This window comes from Physella acuta, unplaced genomic scaffold, assembly GCF_028476545.2.
Source record: "Physella acuta isolate Inbredline_101_S28 unplaced genomic scaffold, ASM2847654v3 ptg000562l, whole genome shotgun sequence".
In the NCBI taxonomy this organism is placed as follows: domain Eukaryota; kingdom Metazoa; phylum Mollusca; class Gastropoda; family Physidae; genus Physella; species Physella acuta.
This window is the reverse complement of record NW_026732081.1, coordinates 132,164-157,531: the sequence shown is the minus strand read 5'-3', so window position 1 is coordinate 157,531 and position 25,368 is coordinate 132,164. Positions and strand designations below refer to the sequence as shown.

General features: G+C 40.4%; 2 protein-coding genes across 2 annotated transcripts in view; one reads left to right on the top strand and one right to left on the bottom strand.

The window, feature by feature from the left end:
- Positions 1 to 33: 33 nt before the first annotated feature.
- Positions 34 to 25,368, bottom strand: part of LOC131946510 (dynein axonemal assembly factor 9-like) — an 89,624-nt gene continuing 64,289 nt past the window's right edge. The window contains exons 15-17 of the mRNA XM_059307331.1: positions 2,768 to 2,816; positions 451 to 535; positions 34 to 42 (exon numbers count right to left, since the gene is read on the bottom strand). Coding sequence (XP_059163314.1) covers positions 34 to 42; positions 451 to 535; positions 2,768 to 2,816 — 143 coding nt within the window. The remainder of the gene's footprint in view (positions 43 to 450; positions 536 to 2,767; positions 2,817 to 25,368) is intronic.
- LOC131946542 (rhodopsin) lies at positions 21,381 to 22,850 on the top strand. The gene has a single exon (XM_059307388.1). The coding sequence runs from the start codon at positions 21,792 to 21,794 to the stop codon at positions 22,848 to 22,850; it is 1,059 nt and encodes a 352-aa protein (XP_059163371.1). The 5' UTR covers positions 21,381 to 21,791.

Genomic DNA, 25,368 nt, shown 5'->3' with positions numbered 1-25,368 from the left:
GGAGGATGAGGTGGATGATGGTTGTGATGGGAGTCACACTAGCTGAAGGATGTCATGGGAGTCACAATGGATCTGTGAATGTGATGGGAGTCACAATGGATGTGTGAATGTGATGGGAGTCACACTAGCCATGGGAATGTGATGGGAGTCACAATGGATGTGTGAATTTGATGGGATTCAAGGGCTTAAGGGATGTAATAGGAGTCACAATCACTTTGTGAATGTCAATGGAGTCACTGGTTGTATGATGAATAATGGGAGTCACTGGTTGTATGAATGTGATGGAAGTCACAGGTTGTGTGAGTCACTGGCAGTATGAATGTGAGAGGAGTCACTGGTTGTATGAATGTAACTGGAGTCACAGGTTATGTGAGTCACTAGCTGTATGAATGTGGCAGGAGTCACTAGATGTATGAATGTGAGAGGAGTCAGACAACAGCAAGACTTTACCTTGCTGACACTGGCTGTGCAAGCATATACTTGTATGGCAGCCAGCACAGATTTGATCATAGACAAGTAGATGTGAACAGTGTACCTGCACATCAGGTTAAAGAGTTTAGAACTTTTCTATTCTAACAACAATTGTGAAATTTATTTACTATGGGGGCATATTTTTACATCTGGACCTCAAAAGTCAATTGAAATTAATGAGTTTCTAATATTTGTAGTTTCATGTAGGTCTATATTTTGTATTCTTCCCCCAATAGACCAGCCTACTTTACCTTAAAAATGTATTCTTCCCCGAATGAAACAGCCTACTTTACCTTAAAAATGTATTCTTCCCCCAATGAAACAGCCTACTTTACCTTAAAAATGTATTCTTCCCCCAATGAAACAGCCTACTTTACCTTAAAAATGTATTCTTCCTGAATATACCAGCCTACTTTACCTTAAAAATGTATTCTTCCCCCAATAGACCAGCCTACTTTACCTTAAAAATGTATTCTTCCCCCAATAAACCAGCCTACTTTACCTTAAAAATGTATTCTTCCCCCAATAGACCAGCCTACTTTACCTTAAAAATGTATTCTTCCCCCAATGGACCAGCCTGCTTTACCTTAAAAATGTATTCTTCCTCCAATAGACCAGCCTACTTTACCTTAAAAATGTATTCTTCCCCCAATAGACCAGCCTACTTTACCTTAAAAATGTATTCTTCCCCAATATACCAGCCTACTTTACCTTAAAAATGTATTCTTCCCCCAATAGACCAACCTACTTTACCTTAAAAATGTATTCTTCCCCCAATAAACCAGCCTACTTTACCTTAAAAATGTATTCTTCCCCCAATAGACCAGCCTACTTTACCTTAAAAATGTATTCTTCCCCAATAAACCAGCCTACTTTACCTAAAAAATGTATTCTTCCCCAATATACCAGCCTACTTTACCTTAAAAATGTATTCTTCCCCCAATAGACCAGCCTACTTTACCTTAAAAATGTATTCTTCCCCCAATAGACCAGCCTACTTTACCTTAAAAATGTATTCTTCCCCAATAAACCAGCCTACTTTACCTTTAAAATGTATTCTTCCCCCAATAGACCAGCCTACTTTACCTTAAAAATGTATTCTTCCCCAATATACCAGCCTACTTTACCTTAAAAATGTATTCTTCCCCCAATAGACCAGCCTACTTTACCTTAAAAATGTATTCTTCCCCCAATAGACCAGCCTACTTTACCTTAAAAATGTATTCTTCCCCCAATGGACCAGCCTGCTTTACCTTAAAAATGTATTCTTCCCCCAATAGACCAGCCTACTTTACCTTAAAAATGTATTCTTCCCCCAATAGACCAGCCTACTTTACCTTAAAAATGTATTCTTCCCCAATATACCAGCCTACTTTACCTTAAAAATGTATTCTTCCCCCAATAGACCAGCCTACTTTACCTTAAAAATGTATTCTTCCCCCAATAAACCAGCCTACTTTACCTTAAAATGTATTCTTCCCCCAATAAACCAGCCTACTTTACCTTAAAAATGTATTCTTCCCCCAATAAACCAGCCTACTTTACCTTAAAAATGTATTCTTCCCCAATAGACCAGCCTACTTTACCTTAAAAATGTATTCTTCCCCCAATAGACCAGCCTACTTTACCTTAAAAATGTATTCTTCCTCCAATAAACCAGCCTACTTTACCTTAAAAATGTATTCTTCCCCCAATAGACCAGCCTACTTTACCTTAAAAATGTATTCTTCCCCAATAAACCAGCCTACTTTACCTTAAAAATGTATTCTTCCCCAATATACCAGCCTACTTTACCTTAAAAATGTATTCTTCCCCCAATAGACCAGCCTACTTTACCTTAAAAATGTATTCTTCCCCCAATGGACCAGCCTGCTTTACCTTAAAAATGTATTCTTCCCCCAATAGACCAGCCTACTTTACCTTAAAAATGTATTCTTCCCCAATATACCAGCCCACTTTACCTTAAAAATGTATTCTTCCCCCAATAGACCAGCCTACTTTACCTTAAAAATGTATTCTTCCCCCAATAAACCAGCCTACTTTACCTTAAAATGTATTCTTCCCCCAATAAACCAGTCTACTTTACCTTAAAAATGTATTCTTCCCCCAATAAACCAGCCTACTTTACCTTAAAAATGTATTCTTCCCCAATAGACCAGCCTACTTTACCTTAAAAATGTATTCTTCCCCCAATGGACCAGCCTGCTTTACCTTAAAAATGTATTCTTCCTCCAATAGACCAGCCTACTTTACCTTAAAAATGTATTCTTCCCCCCAATAGACCAGCCTACTTTACCTTAAAAATGTATTCTTATGAGAGTGCTGTAAGCCATCTCCGCTTCCTCCTGTAAAAAAAAAAGAAAATAAACGTAAGTATCTTACACACAGATCAGGGATACACAGGACTGGGAAAACAATTATGATCTCAAAGGCTCACTGTGTGGATGAGAATAGAAGTGGTGACTCCAAAAATAGTGACTCTAACAAAGGTGACTCAAGATATAGAGACTCCAGAAATGGTGACTTCATATACAGTGACTGTAGAAATGGTGACTCCAGAAATGGTGACTGCAGAAATGGTGACTCCAGAAATGGTGACTCCAGAAATGGTGACTGCAGAAATGGTGACTCCAGAAATGGTGATCTCAAAATGTATTCATTCCGAGGAGGTGAGACATGTAGACCTATTCATGATTTATGATAATGTGCAACAGGTGACTCCAGTTGACTTCATAAGTGGTTACTACAGATGTAGTGACTCCAGGAATAATGACTCCAGAAGTGGTGACTCCATATATAGTGAAACTATAGTGAAACTCCATAAACTTTGTCGTCAGTAGGCCTAATGGTGACTCAAAATATAGTGATGTTACTAATAAAGGTGATACTAAAACTAGTGACTCTAGTAGTGCTGAATACAAAAGTGCTGAGTTCTGAAGCAACGAGTCAAAAGAAAAAGAACACAATCATGTATAAGATAAATGTTCCTAAAGTCTACCAGCATCAAACAGCCTATGGCATTGTTCTAAGGAAACCTTTCCATTGGTCCCAGGTGCACAGCGGGAAAACATTTGGCTTCAAATAATGGCAGAAAAAAAAACTAGACAAAACAAAAGGTAACGAGAGCGGAAATTAATTACCCGGGAACCAGAGAGCGATTTGATTTCAAATGTGTTGATTTTTTTTTTTGTTAAGTCGTTTTTTGTGTTGCCGTTTGGTAGCACTTCCAGTTCCCCCCCCCCTCCCTCCTCCCAAATGGGCGTTAATGTTTGGCGGTGATGTAACTGCTATTTTCGTGCACACAATTAATGCCACGCGCAGGGTAGCCATTTTGTTACAGGGATTGTAAAAAAAAAACAGGATTAATTTGTGATTTCCTCACTAAAATAGGAATAAACCTCACTGGAATTAGAATTAATTACTGCGTTAACCTTCTTTTTTGTTTTATTGAAAAAAAAAATATTTTCAATCATATCGAAATTAAAAGTTAATATTAACAATACGTTCAAAATGTGTAAACAGTTTTTAAAAATAGTTTCAAACTTCTCAAAATCACAGTAAACATTTGTTTAGATGTGGAAACCACATGAGAACAAAACACTACAGATTTCTAAACAAACGTCCACACCCAGATTTATTCAGAGTAAACAACCGCATTGTTTACAACTCCCCGCTAAAGCTAGAATAAACGCTAAACGCACACCACTAATCTGTTGTGAAATGCTACGCTAAAGCCAGACTGAATGCTAAATGCACAAAACTAATCTCCAGCCATTAGTTCCCGGCAAATATGTCAGGGAATTAATTGTTTCTTTAAAGTTGGTTTTGGCGAATGAATCCTTATTTATGTAGCGTTCGATCCGTGATTAGTGGGGGAATCCCTAATGAGTCACTAGATCGATACTGGGAGACCAACTACAAACACAAGCTCTTTAATATTCCCATTTTTCCCATCAGCCATTTCACTGGGGATGGGACCGGACCTGATTTCAAAAGAGAGGGGATCGTTTCGGGAAATGTAGTATTGGATGCGACAATATCCGTTCATAGCCCGGTAGTGTAGCTAGTCGTCTCCCGGTAGTATAGCTAGTCATCTACCAGTAGTGTAGCTAGTCATCTACCAGTAGTGTAGCTAGTCATCTCCCGGTAGTGTAGCTAGTCATCTCCCGGTAGTGTAGCTAGTCATCTACCAGTAGTGTAGCTAGTCATCTCCCGGTAGTGTAGCTAGTCATCTACCAGTAGTGTAGCTAGTCATCTCCCGGTAGTATAGCTAGTCATCTCCCGGTAGTATAGCTAGTCATCTCCCGGTAGTATAGCTAGTCATCTCCCGGTAGTGTAGCTAGTCATCTACCAGTAGTGTAGCTAGTCATCTCCCGGTAGTATAGCTAGTCATCTCCCGGTAGTATAGCTAGTCATCTCCCGGTAGTGTAGCTAGTCATCTACCAGTAGTGTAGCTAGTCATCTCCCGGTAGTATAGCTAGTCATCTCCCGGTAGTATAGCTAGTCATCTACCAGTAGTGTAGCTAGTCATCTCCCGGTAGTATAGCTAGTCATCTCCCGGTAGTGTAGCTAGTCGTCTCCCGGTAGTATAGCTAGTCATCTCCCGGTAGTATAGCTAGTCATCTCCCGGTAGTGTAGCTAGTCATCTCCCGGTAGTGTAGCTAGTCATCTCCCGGTAGTGTAGCTAGTCATCTACCAGTAGTGTAGCTAGTCATCTCCCGGTAGTATAGCTAGTCATCTCCCGGTAGTGTAGCTAGTCATCTACCAGTAGTGTAGCTAGTCATCTCCCGGTAGTATAGCTAGTCATCTCCCGGTAGTATAGCTAGTCATCTCCCGGTAGTGTAGCTAGTCATCTCCCGGTAGTGTAGCTAGTCATCTCCCGGTAGTGTAGCTAGTCATCTCCCGGTAGTGTAGCTAGTCATCTACCAGTAGTGTAGCTAGTCATCTCCCGGTAGTATAGCTAGTCATCTCCCGGTAGTGTAGCTAGTCATCTACCAGTAGTGTAGCTAGTCATCTCCCGGTAGTATAGCTAGTCATCTCCCGGTAGTATAGCTAGTCATCTCCCGGTAGTGTAGCTAGTCATCTACCAGTAGTGTAGCTAGTCATCTCCCGGTAGTATAGCTAGTCATCTCCCGGTAGTGTAGCTAGTCATCTACCAGTAGTGTAGCTAGTCATCTCCCGGTAGTATAGCTAGTCATCTCCCGGTAGTATAGCTAGTCATCTCCCGGTAGTGTAGCTAGTCATCTACCAGTAGTGTAGCTAGTCATCTCCCGGTAGTATAGCTAGTCATCTCCCGGTAGTGTAGCTAGTCATCTACCAGTAGTGTAGCTAGTCATCTCCCGGTAGTATAGCTAGTCATCTCCCGGTAGTGTAGCTAGTCATCTACCAGTAGTGTAGCTAGTCATCTCCCGGTAGTATAGCTAGTCATCTCCCGGTAGTATAGCTAGTCATCTCCCGGTAGTGTAGCTAGTCATCTACCAGTAGTGTAGCTAGTCGTCTCCCGGTAGTATAGCTAGTCATCTCCCGGTAGTGTAGCTAGTCATCTACCAGTAGTGTAGCTAGTCATCTCCCGGTAGTATAGCTAGTCATCTCCCGGTAGTGTAGCTAGTCATCTACCAGTAGTGTAGCTAGTCATCTCCCGGTAGTATAGCTAGTCATCTCCCGGTAGTATAGCTAGTCATCTCCCGGTAGTGTAGCTAGTCATCTACCAGTAGTGTAGCTAGTCATCTCCCGGTAGTATAGCTAGTCATCTCCCGGTAGTGTAGCTAGTCATCTACCAGTAGTGTAGCTAGTCATCTCCCGGTAGTATAGCTAGTCATCTCCCGGTAGTATAGCTAGTCATCTCCCGGTAGTGTAGCTAGTCATCTACCAGTAGTGTAGCTAGTCATCTCCCGGTAGTATAGCTAGTCATCTCCCGGTAGTATAGCTAGTCATCTCCCGGTAGTGTAGCTAGTCATCTCCCGGTAGTGTAGCTAGTCATCTACCAGTAGTGTAGCTAGTCATCTCCCGGTAGTGTAGCTAGTCATCTCCCGGTAGTATAGCTAGTCATCTCCCGGTAGTATAGCTAGTCATCTCCCGGTAGTATAGCTAGTCATCTCCCGCTAGTGTAGCTAGTCATCTCCCGGTAGTGTAGCTAGTCATCTCCCGGTAGTGTAGCTAGTCATCTCCCGGTAGTGTAGCTAGTCATCTCCCGGTAGTGTAGCTAGTCATCTCCCGGTAGTATAGCTAGTCATCTCCCGGTAGTGTAGCTAGTCATCTCCCGGTAGTGTAGCTAGTCATCTCCCGGTAGTGTAGCTAGTCATCTCCCGGTAGTATAGCTAGTCATCTCCCGCTAGTGTAGCTAGTCATCTCCCGGTAGTGTAGCTAGTCATCTCCCGGTAGTGTAGCTAGTCATCTACCAGTAGTGTAGCTAGTCATCTCCCGGTAGTATAGCTAGTCATCTCCCGGTAGTATAGCTAGTCATCTCCCGGTAGTGTAGCTAGTCATCTCCCGGTAGTGTAGCTAGTCATCTACCAGTAGTGTAGCTAGTCATCTCCCGGTAGTATAGCTAGTCATCTCCCGGTAGTGTAGCTAGTCATCTCCCGGTAGTATAGCTAGTCATCTCCCGGTAGTGTAGCTAGTCATCTCCCGGTAGTGTAGCTAGTTATCTCCCGGTAGTGTAGCTAGTCGTCTCCCGGTAGTGTAGCCAGTCTCCCGGTAGTGTAGCTAGTCATCTCCCGGTAGTGTAGCTAGTCATCTCCCGGTAGTATAGCTAGTCATCTCCCGGTAGTATAGCTAGTCATCTCCCGGTAGTATAGCTAGTCATCTCCCGCTAGTGTAGCTAGTCATCTCCCGGTAGTGTAGCTAGTCATCTCCCGGTAGTGTAGCTAGTCATCTCCCGGTAGTGTAGCTAGTCATCTCCCGGTAGTATAGCTAGTCATCTCCCGGTAGTGTAGCTAGTCATCTCCCGGTAGTGTAGCTAGTCATCTCCCGGTAGTGTAGCTAGTCATCTCCCGGTAGTATAGCTAGTCATCTCCCGGTAGTGTAGCTAGTCATCTCCCGGTAGTGTAGCTAGTCATCTCCCGGTAGTGTAGCTAGTCATCTCTCGGTAGTGTAGCTAGTCATCTCCCGGTAGTATAGCTAGTCATCTCCCGGTAGTGTAGTTAGTCGTCTCCCGCTAGTGTAGCTAGTCATCTCCCGGTAGTGTAGCTAGTTATCTCCCGGTAGTATAGCTAGTCATCTCCCGGTAGTATAGCTAGTCATCTCCCGGTAGTGTAGCTAGTCATCTCCCGGTAGTATAGCTAGTCATCTCCCGGTAGTATAGCTAGTCACCTCACGGTAGTGTAGCTAGTCATCTCCCGCTAGTGTAGCTAGTCATCTCCCGGAAGTATAGCTAGTCATCTCCCGGTAGTGTAGCTAGTCATCTCCCGGTAGTGTAGCTAGTCTCCCGCTAGTGTAGCTAGTCATCTCCCGGTAGTGTAGCTAGTCTCCCGCTAGTTTAGCGGATACTGAACATTATGGCTGCAGTAATACAAGCTCATATCCTGATACTGGAACTGATTCTGAACTGATTAGACTCGGTAATATCAGCTATAATCCAGGTAGTTGATCCAGTGTCATCTAGCTGCTCAAATGTGATGACAAAATGTCAATGACACAGCACGATGTCAAAATGTAGCTGAGTGCTACTGGGTCTAGACAAAATTTAGAGTGCTACTGTGTCTAGACAAAATGTAGTAAGTGCTACTGTGTCTAGACAAAACGTAGCTAAGTGCTACTGTGTCTAGACAAAATGTAGAGTGCTACTGTGTCTAGTCTGAACGTAGCTTAGTGCTACTGTGTCTAGATAAACGTAGCTGAGTGCTACAATGTCTAGACTGAACGTAGCTGAGTGCTACAATGTCTAGACTGAACGTAGCTGAGTGCTACCTTGTCTAGACTGAACGAACCCCTGCACGTGCAGGTTTACACCTTGCCACGAACAGGTAGACAACCTCAACCAAGATTTTTGCCAAGCCACCACAAACTGAATCTCAATTTAAGCGTCAAATAATTCTAGAAAGGATAAAAGAGGGAAGTGTTCAAATGAGTTTCCAACAGCTCAGTTCAATTCACCCCCCCCCACACACACACACAACGTTACATATTCTATATCCCCTCACACAACGAAGAACATGCTACCCCCCCCCCCCCCACACACACACAACGGTACATATTCTACAACAGAACATATCATACCTATCTCCACACTGAACAGGGTATATATTATACATTACCCCCCCCCCCCCCCCCACACACACCACACACCCACCCCCACACCACGCACACACACAGAAACACCATAAAACATAATGGTACATATTCTACATTCCTCCCCAGTCCCCCCCCCCCCCCCCACACACACACCCCCACAACACACACAATGGTTTATATGTTTTAGGTCCCTTGTATGTTCCACAGGCGACTAGGTTCACGTACGTGACAACGTACATGTTTGTACGCGACTGCCACTCACAACAAAAGCTGTTTTCATGTTTGTAGGCGTGATCTGACGTGATCTGGCGTGACACGCAAGCTAAAACAACAACAACCGCTCTCTTTGGATTTGTTGATTGGAGTGAAAGACAGGATCGCTGTCTGACAGACACAAGAACCTTTTTATAGCACCAGAACCTTTGGTTAAAGGAACTAAGTAGATTGGCATAGATAGAATGACTTGTTTTAGCTATTGACTAGTGGAACTTGAAACAAAGTATACCGATACAGTGAAGTGACAAATGAATGACAACAGTGTATAGACAATCGATGACTGCAGTGACAAATGAACGATGACAGTGCACAGATAGCCAATGACTAAAGTGACAAATGAACGATAAAAGTGCACAGATAGCCAATGACTAAAGTGACAAATGAACGATAAAAGTGCACAGATAGCCAATGACTAAATTGACAAATGAACGAAAACAGTGCACAGATAGCCAATAACTAAAGTGACAAATGAACGATAAAAGTGCACAGATAGCCAATGACTAAAGTGACAAATGAACGATAACAGTGCACAGATAGCCAATGAATAAATTGACACATGAACGATAACAGTGCACAGATAGCCAATAACTAAAGTGACAAATGAACGATAACAGTGCACAGATAGCCAATGAATAAATTGACACATGAACGATAACATTGCACAGATAGCCAATAACTAAAGTGACAAATGAACGATAACAGTGCACAGATAGCCAATGACTAAAGTGACAAATGAATGATACAAGTGCACAGATAGCCAAAGACTAAAGTAACAAATGAACGATAAAAGTGCACAGATAGCCAATAACTAAAGTGACAAATAAACAATAACAGTGATCAGATAGCCAATAACTAAAGTGACAAATAAACAATAACAGTGCACAGATAGCCAATAACTAAAGTGACAAATGAACGATAACAGTGCACAGATAGCCAATGACTAAAGTAACAAATAAACAATAACAGTGCACAGATAGCCAATGACTAAAGTGACAAATGAACGATAAAAGTGCACAGATAGCCAATGACTAAAGTAACAAATAAACAATAACAGTGCACAGATAGCCAATGACTAAAGTGACAAATGAACGATAAAGTGCACAGATAGCCAATGAATAAATTGACAAATGAACAATAAAAGTGCACAGATAGCCAATAACTAAAGTGACAAATGAACAATAAAAGTGCACAGATAGCCAATAACTAAAGTGACAAATGAACAATAAAAGTGCACAGATAGCCAATGACTAAAGTGACAAATGAAGGATGAAACGTCTCTGTCAGGGGCAGGTAACTACGTGTGGATGAGATTCATGTGTAGTGGACCGAAGCAAGAGTTCCCTCCATAATCAGATTACATTGTAATGATTGGATGAATAATTTGGCGCGAGAGAGGCTATAGTTGGTGGTTAGGGAAACTGTGTGATGGGGGGGGGGGGGTCGTTAGTGAGGTAATTTGGTGATAACTGTGGGTCGGGGTGAAGGAGACAGAGGGATTTACTCACACCCAGATTCTGTAGCGTGTAGCATAATTTTGTTACAAGATTTTGTAAAGCTGGGCAGAATTGTGTAGTAAAATGTTGTAACATTTAGCAGAAACGTGTAACAATATTTTGTAGCCTTTAGCTGAACTGTGTAACAATGTTTTGTAGCGTTTAGCTGAATTGTGTAACAATATTTTGTAGCGTTTAGCTGAAATGTGTAGCAATATTTTGTATCGTTTAGCAGAATCTTGTAATAATATTTTGTATCGTTTAGCAGAATCGTGTAATAATATTTTGTAGCGTTTAGCTGAATTGTGTAACAATATTTTGTAGCGTTTAGCTGAAATGTGTAGCAATATTTTGTATCGTTTAGCAGAATCTTGTAATAATATTTTGTATCGTTTAGCAGAATCGTGTAATAATATTTTGTAGCGTTTAGCAGAATCGTGTAATAATATTTTGTATCGTTTAGCAGAATCGTGTAATAATATTTTGTAGCGTTTAGCAGAATCGTGTAATAATATTTTGTAGCGTTTAGCAGAATTGTGTACCAATATTTTGTAGTGTTTAGCAGAATTGTGTTTCAATATGAGTAGGGTTGTTACTATATTTAGTAGCAATTATCCGAACAATATGTATCAGATTTGTAACATTTTAGTAGCATAGTTACACGATTTTAAAACTTTTTGCAGAAATGTTCTTCGAATTCGACAAAAATTAACAGAAATCTCCCCGAATAATGTATCTTGAAGCCGAATCGTTATAGATGACACCAGGCTTCTCTCAGAACCTGTTGAAATTTTTCCCCGACCACTCAGACAAGCAGATGAAAGTAGAGAGTAGCGTAGGTCTGCTATAGGGGTGGCTGGTAGAGAACAAAAAGACTTGCTATTCTAGTCTTAAAACTAACGCCATGAACATACACTCCCTTACAATGAGTACGTGGGGTGGGGGCGGATCAATTGAACGCCATTCTAGTTGAGATAGAATATTCTTTCATCTTGTTTTTTTTTAAGCCAATGTAACGAAAAGCTAACGAGATATGACACAAGACAAACAGAGCGTACCCTAAGATGCAGCAGCATTTGATATGGGCATCAACGGCGTTTTTTTAACGCTTTCTCATTAAGCGATAAATTAGGAGTTTTTTTTCTCAGTAAAAATACAGCTCAGTTTTCATACACGGTTTTACAATTTGGCAAGGTGGACGGCTAGAAATATCTGGCTAATCGTGCAGCAGACCCGGCTATTTGGGAGCGCAGAAAACAATTTAGCTCGGCTTTTGGCGGTGTGGGCACATGCAATGGGGGGAGGGAGAAAGTGGAATGATGTTTACGTTGATTAAGTATGTGATGAAAATAAATAAAGATCTGTCGGATAAGATTGTGTCTTTGATCATATTAAAAATATCAACGTTTGATTAAAGGTTTTTTTTATGAAAATCTTTCAAGAAAGCGTGTCAGTTTGAGACATACACCAATAGTTTTGTAATAAGGGTGGTCCATGGATAGTTCAGGTCGATGGTACGTACTTTGTTCAAACTACTATATATCTATACTATATTCATATCTAGCTAGTTATTAAACTATTGTACAACAACAAATTGCAAATCAAAATTCTCAACAGAGAACTAAATGAACTAGAAAATGTAAATTATTCTATGTCTAGGTGACTGATGTCCCCTGTCAAACTAACTTATTGGATATTACCCCACCGGTCATTTACCCCCGGGAAATAACGCCACTGTAGAATACTATCAAATCTATACCAATCACATTCCGACTCCCTATCCCTAAACATAATTCTATCCCTAACTCGATGCCGAACCCTATCCACGACCATATCCCTAGCCCTATCCCAAGACGGAATGGGATTGCACGGATTTAAAAAAAAACATTTGGCAGAAGGAAAATATGTAGGAGGGTAATTGATCAGCAGGGGAGGGGAAGGGGGGTACGACCTGGTACTGTCAAACTGCTGCTTGTGCCTGTATGTCCACTTTCTCCTCTTTAGCCAGGTAAAGGATGAGTTCAGGTGCCAGGCCTGAGCATAACGAGACCACGTTTTTTATGCTCATAGTCGTGGGCGCCATAAGGCAGAAAAGTTACATTTATGGGCACCATGAGGCAGAAAAGTAACATTTATGGAAACCATGAGGCAGAAAAGTAACATTTATGGGCACTATGTTGAAAAGTTAGATTTATGGGCACTATATTGAAAAGTTACATTTATGGGCACTATGTTGAAAAGTAACATTTATGGGCACTAATTTGAAAAGTTACATTTATGGGCACTATGCTAAAAAGTTACATTTATGGGCACTATTTTGAAAAGTTACATTTATGGGCACTATGTTGAAAAGTTACATTTACGGGCACTATGTTGAAAAGTTACATTTATGGGCACTATGTTGAAAAGTTACATTTATGGGCACTATGTTGAAAAGTTACATTTATGGGCACTATGTTGAAAAGTTACATTTATGGGCACTATGTTGAAAAGTTACATTTATGGGCACTATGTTGAAAAGTTACATTTATGGGCACTATGTTGAAAAGTTAGGTTTATGGGCACTATGTTGAAAAGTTACATATATAGGCACTGTGTTGAAAAGTTAGATTTATGGGCACTATGTTGAAAAGTTACATTTATGGGCACTATGTTGAAAAGTTAGATTTATGGGAATTATGTTGAAAAGTTAGATTTATGGGAATTATGTTGAAAAGTTACATTTATGGGAATTATGTTGAAAAGTTAGATTTATGGGAATTATGTTGAAAAGTTAGATTTATGAGAATTATGTTGAAAAGCTACATTTATGGGCATTATTTTGAAAAGCTACATTTATGGGCATTATGTTGAAAAGCTACATTTATGGGCATTATGTTGAAAAGCTACATTTATGGGCATTACATGACAGATATGGTAATGACACGGGCACTACACGGTACAGAATCAACCATCAACCGCCAAACTTACAATAATTCAATGCCCAGGTCGATGATTTCTTTTTCCTTGACTAGTCGAGTCGCTTAAGACTTTACTGCTATAATCCCCCACCAAGGGCCAACACTCGGTATTGAAATCATACAGATTACAGTCCCTTGTTGCCCATCATAAAGCCAGATGAACGACAGGATTTTCTCGTCTAGTAGATCCAACTTTTTAATCCCCAGCTTCCTGTCAGGAGATCACTTTCGTTTTAGCCACGAGTTTATATACCACGTTAGTTGGAAGAAGTGGCTAAAACATTACCGAAGTTTTAAGGCTTATATTTCAAAGTGAAAACATTTAAAACTTAAATATTATCATCATATTTACTAAGTGTTGTATTTTAGAAGTAGTACTGTATTTTCAGAATTCGTTAACAGAGCTGAAAGTATTTAGCATCAATGGTTAAGTTTACATCAGTCAACAGCTACAATGGCGTATGTCATGAAATCAGCTACAGTAGAAACGTACTGTCGTTCCACCAAACTTACTTTGTGTTTTATACTTGTGTAAATGATATTTGTTCGATGAGTGTGTTTTAGTTATAAACCAAACGGACGCGTGCAAGTAGGGTAAAACGGTGCAGCTTTCATAACTATCCTTTTACAGCACACACCGAGGGTAGAGAATTTTTCTAGAATGTTCAGTTAGTTTATATCCACCCCCACCCTCCCAACATCGCTAGAAAGTTGTGACCACTGTATGGTGTTTTATGTGGGGTGCGGCATTTGGTGCCGTAGTTCAGTTAAACATAAAGTTGAATGAGATTTCTTTTTTGTAAAACTGTTGTGACTAGTGTGTTGTATTTGGTGTGTGGTTTGGTATTTGGTGTGTGATGTGGTATTCGGTGCTGGTTTTCAGTTCAAGATTGAGTTGGATGACAATTTCTTTAGCTAAAGCTGCTGTGACTATATTGTGTGGTATTTGGTGCTGTAGTTCAGTTAAACGTGTAGTTAAATGAAATTAATTTTGTTAGATAGCCATTGATTAAGTTACACAGCCGTCTTTTTAAATTTCTGCCAGGGTGTTCAAACCCCTCTCCACTAGGATTCAAACCCAGAGCCACCGTGTTTTTCCTCACTTTCTATGATATCAAACAAAGCTTTAAACTCTAAATCTTATATCTCTGATTATGGTGAAACATAAACAACTACCCAGATGCCGAAGAAACTAGAAGACAAACTTTTTACTATCATCAGAAACGCAACACTATTTTTTTTCAAATTTCGATTGACGCTATATATGTAAAAATACATCTAAAATCAAGCGCCTCCCCCCCCCCTCTATTTTTTAACCCAGGCGCCTTTTGTACATTAAAAACATGTTGTTCCTCGCCTTTTGAAATTCGGCGCGCCCTTTCTTTAAAATCTAATGCCCACCATCTGTTAAAATGTGGCACCCAATGATCTACTAAAATCTTACGCCTCCATTAAAAACAATCTGGACACTCAACATCTTTCTAAATCTGAACGAGACCTTTATGAAATAGGTCTGCGGAGTAAAAGTGATAAAATTCCATTTCGCCCAGACAAGGCAAGTCTCGCGAGTCAAATTGAAGTCATGGATCAGATCTTGAACTTTTCTTCACGTTAATACCAACTTTTATCTAGGCTAATAACCCGCTTTCACATCCACACCCCCCCCCCCCTCTCTGGTACTCTCCCCCTCTCTCTGGCACTCTCTCCCTCATAAAAATCTCACTTCCAAAAGCGCTAGTGATAAGTGACTACTTTAGCCGGGACACAAGATTTAAAAAAAGACAACAACGGAAGAGGAAGCGGAGTGGCGGAAGTCTAAGAGCTGTGACGTAGGCGTGGAGTCAGAGCACCATAGAGTCGGACACACGAAGGGAGGGAAGTTCTGGGGATGGAATGGACAAACACTGTTATCAGGGGAAACCACTAAGGGCTACTGGGTTTCAGTGGTGTATTCGCGGTGTAGGGGAGGTAACCAGGTTTCAGTGGTGTATTCGTGGTGTAGGGGAAATAACCAAGGCTCAGTTGTTTTTTTTAATAAGTGTCGGCTAATGGTGGACCGGCCATTTCCTGGGCCGATTAAAAACATATAGGAGAAAAATTATATTGGAGAATATAATTTTTATAGTTAAAAGGCGAAAATCTGGGGATATACGTGACGAGATACTGATCACGTGATATGAAACAATAACAAGGTAGACAATGGTGTTGAAGGGAAGTGATTACGTCATTACAGAAAATAGCTGGTCGATTCAATACAACATTTGATAGCTAAATATTAGGGTGTAGCCTTTTTATAAGTAGTCAGTCTGAACCATAAATCATATTGGCGATTGTACTCTTGTAGCCAGTATACAGCGTCTTTTGAGAGAAATTCAGTCTATAAATGTAGACGAACTGTGTTTGCACAGTAATTTTTTTTCTGTAATATATAAGTGCTAGATGTCTATATCAATCGACCTGTTAAAGGTTTTAGGAAATTATTTTTGCGATTACTTATATCCAGTCACGACAGTTTGATAATTCTAGTTTTACAAATATAGTTTTAGATCACCAATATAAAACCTATTTTACATTTTTAACTTCCAATTTTAACCTGAAATTTTAAATACTAAGTTTTTACACTCCAATTTTTAACATTAAATTTCAACCTCTAATTGTTCACATGAAATGTTTAGAGTGACATTTTTAAAACTCCATTTTTAAAACTTCCTGATTTTTACTTCAATATTTAAACCTCAATTTTTAAACCTCCAATTTAACTTCCAATTTTTACCATTGATTTAACTTCAGTTTTTAATCTTCAGTTTCAAGGGTCCAATCGTAAACTTCCCGTTATAAAACAGGACATGTAAAGATCGTCAAGTGTGATTTGAACAAGATGTGGTTTGAGCATACAAAAAACCTGTCCCAATGATGTGATATGAATAAAACAAAAACAGGTCCCAATGATGTGATTTGAACACAAAAATGTCACAATGATGTGATTTGAACACACACAAAAATAGGTCCCAATGATGTGATTTGAACCAAAAAAAACAAAAAAACAAGAGGTCCCAATGATGTGATTTGAACAAAAAAAAATCCCAAAGATGTGATTTCAACAAAAAAGGTCTAAACGATGTGAATTCAACAAGAAGCATGTCCCAACGATGTGAATTCAACAAGTAGCATGTCCCAACGATGTGAATTCAACAAGTAGCATGTCCCAACGATGTGAATTTAACAAAAAGCATGTCCCCACGATGTGAATTTAACAAAAAGCATGTCCCCACGATGTGAATTCAACAAAAATCATGTCCCCACGATGTGAATTTAACAAAAAGCATGTCCCCACGATGTGAATTTAACAAAAAGCATGTCCCCACGATGTGAATTTAACAAAAAGCATGTCCCCACGATGTGAATTCAACAAAAATCATGTCCCCACGATGTGAATTTAACAAAAAGCATGTCCCCACGATGTGAATTCAACAAAAATCATGTCCCCACGATGTGAATTTAACAAAAAGCATGTCCCCACGATGTGAATTTAACAAAAAGCATGTCCCCACGATGTGAATTCAACAAAAATCATGTCCCCACGATGTGAATTTAACAAAAAGCATGTCTCAACGATGAATTAGAACAATCAAACAACCCATCTCATCAGCATCTGACATCTCAATCATTAGCTTTAATCAGGTCACTGCGAACTTCATCTACCAGAAAAAAAAAAAACGTCAGATTCCTGGTAAAAAAAAAAATATTTTTATTCTATTTTTTAAAAATATGTAGAAGCTATGGGGGACACTTTGTTCAATAAATCATCATTATGGATAGCTACAGCTGTCGGCCTGTTGATTCGTATTCGAATATTCTTTTTCGGCACGGGCACGATTCTAAGACGATATAAACCTTAACGATATCTCGCAGGGATCAAGGCAAGTGGTTCATTATACACTGATGGTACCTACTAGGTACCCGATGGTGCCTACTAGGTACCCGATGGTGCCTACTAGGTACCCGATGGTGCCTACTAGGTACCCGATGGTGCCTACTAGGTACCCGATGGTGCCTACTAGGTACCCGATGGTACCTACTTTTGTCTGCTGTGTGTCTGATGCTGGAACATCTATAGAACTCGATGGTGCTAGTTATGCCTTTTGCATTAAGCTCCATTTTAACATACAAAAAGTACAAATAGTATAAAATATAAATAGTACATGCTTTATGCTTCCCGATTTTTTTACAGGTGGTGTGAGAGAGATTTTCCCCGATTGAGGATAAAATAGCTGTTGGGTATTAGGTTATTAATACATCTCATTACAAAAGCCAAACGGTTAAACAGTTTTAAAACGTATTGGTTGACTAAAACTACATCACTCATACATAAGTTGCTATATCATAACACAAAATATTTCAGCCCTCATAAAGCGGTTAAATAAAGCCATTTATATCCGCCTCGGTTTGATATAAACTACTGACATAGTAGACTATGTAAAGTGTAAGTAATGATAGATGCCGAGGTGAATCCACCTGTGTAATGTTTGGGTAATCAGATAAAAGAGTCCCCTGCCTCTGTGTTATCTGTCTCAGTTTTACTGTCTAACGTCGCTACAGGAGACCTGAAAAGTACTGAAGACGGATCAAGTACAAGAGAAAAACAGATTATCTACCCCAGGGGCATGTACGCGGGGACGCTGAGTAGAACACACTGGGCGGGGACTGTTGGGGGAGGGGTGGGGGTAGAGATTAAACAAGTAATTATTTAAGAAAAGGATTTAAGTAGAAACATGGGAATAGGATGAGACAGATTAGGCTGGGTGCATGACTCGGCTGTATGGAGAAGTTAGTATGCGCGGATAACAAAAACAAAAGGACTATACAGAAGAAGTAAGTCTATGCGGATATTGTCATGGTAAACTTTCGATATCAAAACACTAAAACCCAACCTATCCTACACGCTAAAATATCATACTTCCTTGTTTAACCAGAGAACGAGGCCTATGTATAGAGCGCATTTTAAATATCCTTTTTTTCAGTCAACTTTTAAGATTTGTCTCCGACTTAAGAAATTCCGATCGATCCATTCAAGTGTCAGTTTGACATTGATTATGTGTTAGGAAAACCCTGGATAAGTATGTGGAAGCCAGTGGCAATCAGAGCAAGCTTAAAAGACAGTCAACAAGCTATCTAGGGAATGTCGGCATAACCGAATGCACACCAACATATGCATGTATATACAAATGTATATACATATTATGCATATATATATACATATAAGTATATATATATATATATATATATATATATATATATATATATATATATATATATATATATATATATATATATATGTATGTACAGTAAAACTCGAAATGCAGGTATTCGTACACTCCATACTAAGCTGACCGATATAAAAAAAATATGTGGTCAGCAGCTTCAACTTGCCCGCCCCGCTTATTTATTGCTACAAAGCATTGTTCCCCGAAGTTTATTGTTTTAGGGGAACAACACAGTCTAAGTTTACCACAATGGAGACAACTCATCTGAATGAACACCACAAATGACGCTCCTGTTCGTTCATAAAAATTATTCCGTATTATACCTTACATATCAAAGGCATTTCAAAGTTGTATCAATTTACTACAGTTCATTTGTTAATTTGGGACAGAAGTTTATTTTTAAGACAATTACGCGGCAGTATGAAGCAGAGGCAGAAAAAAAATAGCAAATTATCTACTCAGTCCAAATTACCTTTATAAAGTGGGTAAAACTAGACATAACCCTTACAAATCGGGTAAAACTAGTCTAATGAAAGACATCTAAAAAAGTGGGTAAAACTAGCCTAATGAAAGACATCTAACAAAGTGGGTAAAACTAGCCTAATGAAAGACATCTAACAAAGTGGGTAAACTAGCCTAATGAAAGACATCTAACAAAGTGGGTAAAACTAGTCAATTATCTAACAAAGTGGGTAAAACTAGCCCAATGAAAGACATCTAACAAAGTGGGTAAAACTAGCCTAATGAAAGACATCTAACAAAGTGGGTAAAACTAGCCTAATGAAAGACATCTAACAAAGTGGGTAAAACTAGCCTAATGAAAGACATCTAACAAAGTGGGTAAAACTAGCCTAATGAAAGACATCTAACAAAGTGAGTAAAACTAGCCTAATGAACGACATCTAACAAAGTGGGTAAAACTAGCCTAATGAACGACATATCCCTAACAAAGTGGGTAAAACAAGCCTAATGAAAGACATCTAACAAAGTGAGTAAAACTAGCCTAATAACATCCTCCTTACAAAGTGGGTAAAACAAGTCTAATGAAAGACATCTAACAAAGTGAGTAAAACTAGCCTAATGACACCCTCCTTACAAAGTGGGTAAAACTAGCCTAATGAAAGACATCTAACAAAGTGGATAAAACTAGCCTAATGAAAGACATCTAACAAAGTGGGTAAAACTAGCCTAATAAAAGACATCAAATAAAGTGGGTAAAACTAGCCTATTATCTAACAAAGTGGGTAAAACTAGCCTAATGACATCCCCCTTACAAAGTGGGTAAAACTAGCCTAAAGACATCCCCCTTTCAAAGTGGGTAAAAACAAGCCTAATGAAAGACATATATAAAAATGGGTAAAACTAGTCTAATGAAAAACATCTAACAAAGTGGGTAAAACTAGCCTATTATCTAACAAAGTGGGTAAAACTAGCCTAATGAAAGACATCTAACAAAGTGGGTAAAACTAGCCTAATGAAAGACATCTAACAAAGTGGGTAAAACTAGCCTATTATCTAACAAAGTGGGTAAAACAAGCCTAATGAAAGACATCTAACAAAGTGGGTAAAACTAGCCTATTATCTAACAAAGTGGGTAAAACTAGCCTATTATCTAACAAAGTGGGTAAAACTAGCCTATTATCTAACAAAGTAGGGGTCGGCGTGGTCGAGTCGGTAAAGCTCATGGTTGCTAAACCGAAAAGTCTCGAGTTCGAACCCTCGGGCAGATGAGGCTCGTTAGCTGGGGACAGCCACTCTTCTAGGAGAGACAACTCCAAAATTAAACAACTGCTGCCTTGTAGTTTGTTCTTGGTTGGACAAAGGCTATGGAAGCAAATCCAAAAAGAAAAGCAGGCTGAAATCGGAGTCAATGGCCTCAATGGCGCATAACCAATTGACACGTAACGCTTAATTGTGTTGGAGGCGTGGTCGAGTCGGCAAAAAGCTCATGGTTGATAAATTCGAACAAAAGTCTCGAGTTCAAACCCACTGGCAGATAAATCTCGATCCCCTTCAACACTAATAATTAAGAACGAAGAAGAAGAAGAAGAAGATCTAACAAAGTGGGTAAAACTAGCCTATTATCTAACAAAGTGGGTAAAACTAGCCTATTATCTAACAAAGTGGGTAAAACAAGCCAAATGAAAGACAAAGTATTGCAATGAGTAGCCATGAGTCACAGGGACCTAACTGAGTTAGGTGTTGTGAGACCTGAACAAATCCCTCCCACAGAGAGGACCCTACGCCAGCTACTATAAACATAAAAATAACCCCCCGCGCGCGTCCCCCTACCCCCTCCCACACACCCCCTCCAATCACTCCCCCTCTCCTAAAAAGAAAAAAAAATCGATGCCACGACTGGCAACGGGTGCCTGGAACCAGTGGTGTGCGAGACGGAGTGAATTCTGGCCGGCTATTTTTAGCGGCAGCGTTCCAGTGAGTGCTGTTTAAAATATCGTACTAATACAATCACGGAGTTCAGGGGACTGCTCTAATTTCTCTGTGTGTCCATGTCACAAAATGTTGGGTGCCGTGACGCGGTGTTGTCTGCCGGCTTCGTGCCGGCTCTTTCTGTGACAGTGTGTGACCGTGGATGTGACCGTGGATGTGACCGTGGATGTGACCGTGGATGTAACCGTGGATGTGACCGTGGATGTGACTTGATGGTGAGCAGTGACGCCGGAGCCAGTGAACATGCGAGGTGTTTTAGTTGATTAGAGACGTTTTTTTTTCTATGGTGAAAGCAATTCACGTGCATCGTTGGGATTCACAAAAACTGGCGGTAAGGAATCGATAGCTGATCAATAATTTGATGTCTTAATCTGTGGTGCCATTTGCGGAGATCTTACTTGGGGCTATCTATGGTAGGATAACTCGACTAAAGGGCAGGATAGCGGTCCTTGTCATCTTAATTAGAAACACCGCTTCAGGGGAGATCAGCGTGTTGTTCTTCGGATTGATCCTACACAAGGATGTGTCGGGTGAGGAATATTGTTCGTATTTTCTGATGTTGGATTAGATGTTGGATTAGATGTTGAATTAGATGTTGGATTAGATGTGTATAAGAGAGTTGATGTAGGAATATCGATGACAGCATGAGAATTCACATCGATCTGTACCCTGACAGTGACTTCCCCTTCCTGGTCCCGCCCCTGAGGGAATGTCTGACGACCCAGGCGCCGTGTGTTATGGGACTGGCACCCAAGAACACAACCGCCTACTGGAACGAGATATCCGACTACTTTTGCTTTCTAGCGCTTCCGGTTATTGTGACTTTCGCTTTCGTGACGGAGTTGATGAGCATCATTGTGCTGGCTAGACAGGTGCGTCAGTCGTTGGATACGTACCTCCTGGGGCTGAGCCTCGCCACGGTCCTGTTGCTCACCTGCACGGTCATGCTGTCCCTGCAGCACTACGTGGGTCCTCATGCAGTGCTCGTCTACAGCCAGCCCTACACAGCGTCGTGCCGCGACTGGTTCTGGTACAGCGCCATCTGGCTACTGGTCATGATGAGCTTCGAGCGCGTGCTGACCGTCTCCGCCTCGCGAGCCAGCACGCTGTGCTCACCCAACCAAGCCGCCGTCGTCGTGGTCATGGTCTTCGCCGTCGGACTGGTCAGTTCCTTGCCGCGGTTCTGGGAATACCAGGCCCAGGAGGTGCTAGATCCGGTCAGCAACACAACGAACCTCATCGCGGAGAAGACTTTGTCTACAACAACAGAGGAGTACAACCTGATGTATTTCTGGTACGTCAAGGGCGTCACTCTCTTCGTGCCGTTCTTCATGATGCTGCTGATGTGTGGTAGCATGGCGTGCCGCGCTAGACGCTCCGTGTTAACCAAACGTTACCTGGCCATCAAACACACCAGCGGTCTCACGCTGAACCGTAAGATCAGGGAAGAGGTCTGCTTGTCTAGGCTTCTCATTCTTCTCATGGTGCTTTACATGGTCTGTTCCGCCCCTGCCGCCATCTTGGATCTTGTGGCTCACACGGCGCCTGAGATGATGGACCCAGCGTCTAGAACTTTTGCCAGCCTTTATAACCTCTTCACCGTGGTGTTTTTCTTCCAGTTCGCCCTCCACCTCATCATCTACTTCTGCTTTAACAAACAGTTCAGGATCACGATGTTGGCGCTCTTTTGTTGCTGCTGCTAGCACTGGACTGCTATCGGAATTGTACCACTGACGGCACTGTTGTGCTGTCGGCCGTGTCCTGCTGTCGGCACTGTTGTGCTATCGGAATTGTACTACTGACGGCACTGTTGTGCTGTCGGCCGTGTCCTGCTGTCGGCCGTGTCATGCTATCGGCAAGTCTTACTGCTGCTCTTAGCGATGTCAACACTGCCCAGCTCATGATAGAGCTGTCCTGCAAACAGTCCTACCCTGCTGTCAATGCTGTCCTGCTGCTGTTATTATCCTGCTGTTAGTGCTGTACTATGCTGCCAGCACTACTCTATAGTTAGCATCACGTCCCTGCTATTAGCACTGCCACGCTGCTACAGTTAGCACGGTCCTGCTACATTCACCGTCCTACTACAGTTACCCTAGAGTTAGCACCCTCCTGCTACAATAAGCACCATTTTGTTGCAGTTAGCACCATCCTGCTACAATAAGCACCATCTTGTTGCAGTTAGCACCATCCTACTCAGTTAGCACCCGACTGCTACAGTGAGAACCATGCTGCTACAGTTAGGAACCTACAGTATCAGCAAGCATCGCCCCACTACAGTATCAGTAAGCACCGCCCCACTACAGTATCAGTAAGCACCGCCCCACTACAGTATCAGTAAGCACCGCCCCACTACAGTATCAGTAAGCACCGCCCCACTACAGTATCAGTAAGCACCGCCCCACTACAGTATCAGTAAGCACCGCCCCACTACAGTATCAGTAAGCACCGCCCCACTACAGTATCAGTAAGCACCGCCCCACTACAGAGCCCCGTCCTACAGCAGCTAGCTCCATCCACGCCTCCCTATACCCCACAACATAGATAATCAATGCGCCACCCTCTGGAGCATCATCAATTAGACATGCAGAAAATTACATTGTTGGTCGCCATGGCTACGCTGAAAACTACTGTACATTCAAATAATTTACAAGTCTAGTATGGATCAAGTATACACAAAAACATCTTTAATGGGCGTCCCATTAGAGAGAAAAAAGTGTTGTTTTCGTTATTTTAAAATACGCACCCCCGCCCTCCTCCCTTTCCTGCTTCTATCTGTGTTACGTTTTAATAAGTGAACCATTTGGATTGAGGTTCTCAGCTTGTAGCAATAAGGTACACCCCAGTGCGGGAGATGTTATGAGATTGTACACAGCGCCCCACCATCAAGAAATGAAATCAGTAGAAAGTTTGCAACAGGAACCTTGATATTCCACATCTAAATCATGCTGGTGTGATTCTACACAGCGATATGGGCGCTGTGCTGCACTATTACAAAAGTTTATGACTGTTATTCCTGATGTAAAACCGATATTTTTAAATATATATATATATATATATATATATATATATATATATATATATATATATATATATATATATATATATATATTCGTCAGTGCTTTTATGTCACGTTATAAAATTGTTATACCACTTAGACAAATGTTATATAAATCACATGACACCTATAATTTATTATCTCACTAAAGTTAATTTCTAGAACAGCTGTGCTACGCATTGAAATGACTTTTTTCACAGTTTAAAGCACAATAAATGTCTTTGTAAGCACATTGTATATATATAACAGCAAAACTTGATATAATTAGTATTATATTCTTCAATGAAGTTGATAGTGTATTTTATTAAGTTCTGTAAACATATTATTGTTTTTGACACAAAAGCTTGTATTATGTGAATTATGACTTAATGTAGACAGATCATGAATGTAAAAAAAAATAGCATAACCAATTTATTCCAGAACTATAAACAGAGCTATAAAGCTTTAACAAGTGCCTGCGTCATGTATGTTTTACATTGGCTACATCAGCATCATGTTCAATGTACATTCACTTTTGTCGGATACAACTCACATACAGCAAAATCTATGTCATCATACAGAAATCATTTCGTCGTATAGGGATAGCTTATTTATAAATAGTTGCACGACATAAAGCACATACATGTATGGTGACATGATTCACAACATTCAATATATGGTAGTCTTCTACTACATACACATACATGTATGGTGACATGACACAACTACATTCAGTATATAGTGGTCACATACCACAAGCACATACATGTATGGTGATATGATACAACTACATTCAATATATGATAGTCGCATGCAACAAGCAGAAACGAAAACAGTTCAACAATATGACAACATGCACGTTCATACTCACACTAAAAAACTGACCAAGGAAAAATAGCTTAAAGCATTTACTTGACTGCGTCTAACTTACACAGACACAAGTATATATATATATATATATATATATATATATATATATATATATATATATATATATATATATATATAAAATATATGTATATATGTATATGTACATGTGTATATATATATATATATATATATATATATATATATATATATATATATATATATAGGCCTATATGACTGCTTTTAATGGCTATTTAGTCATTATAAAATGGCCGTTAGTGGCTAGCAGAAACAATATGAGAACCGCTATAACGAATTGT

Excerpts from the sequence above, each read along its gene's own strand:
- LOC131946542 (XM_059307388.1), top strand. The coding sequence starts at position 21,792 with ATGAGAATTCACATCGATCTGTACCCTGACAGTGACTTCCCCTTCCTG.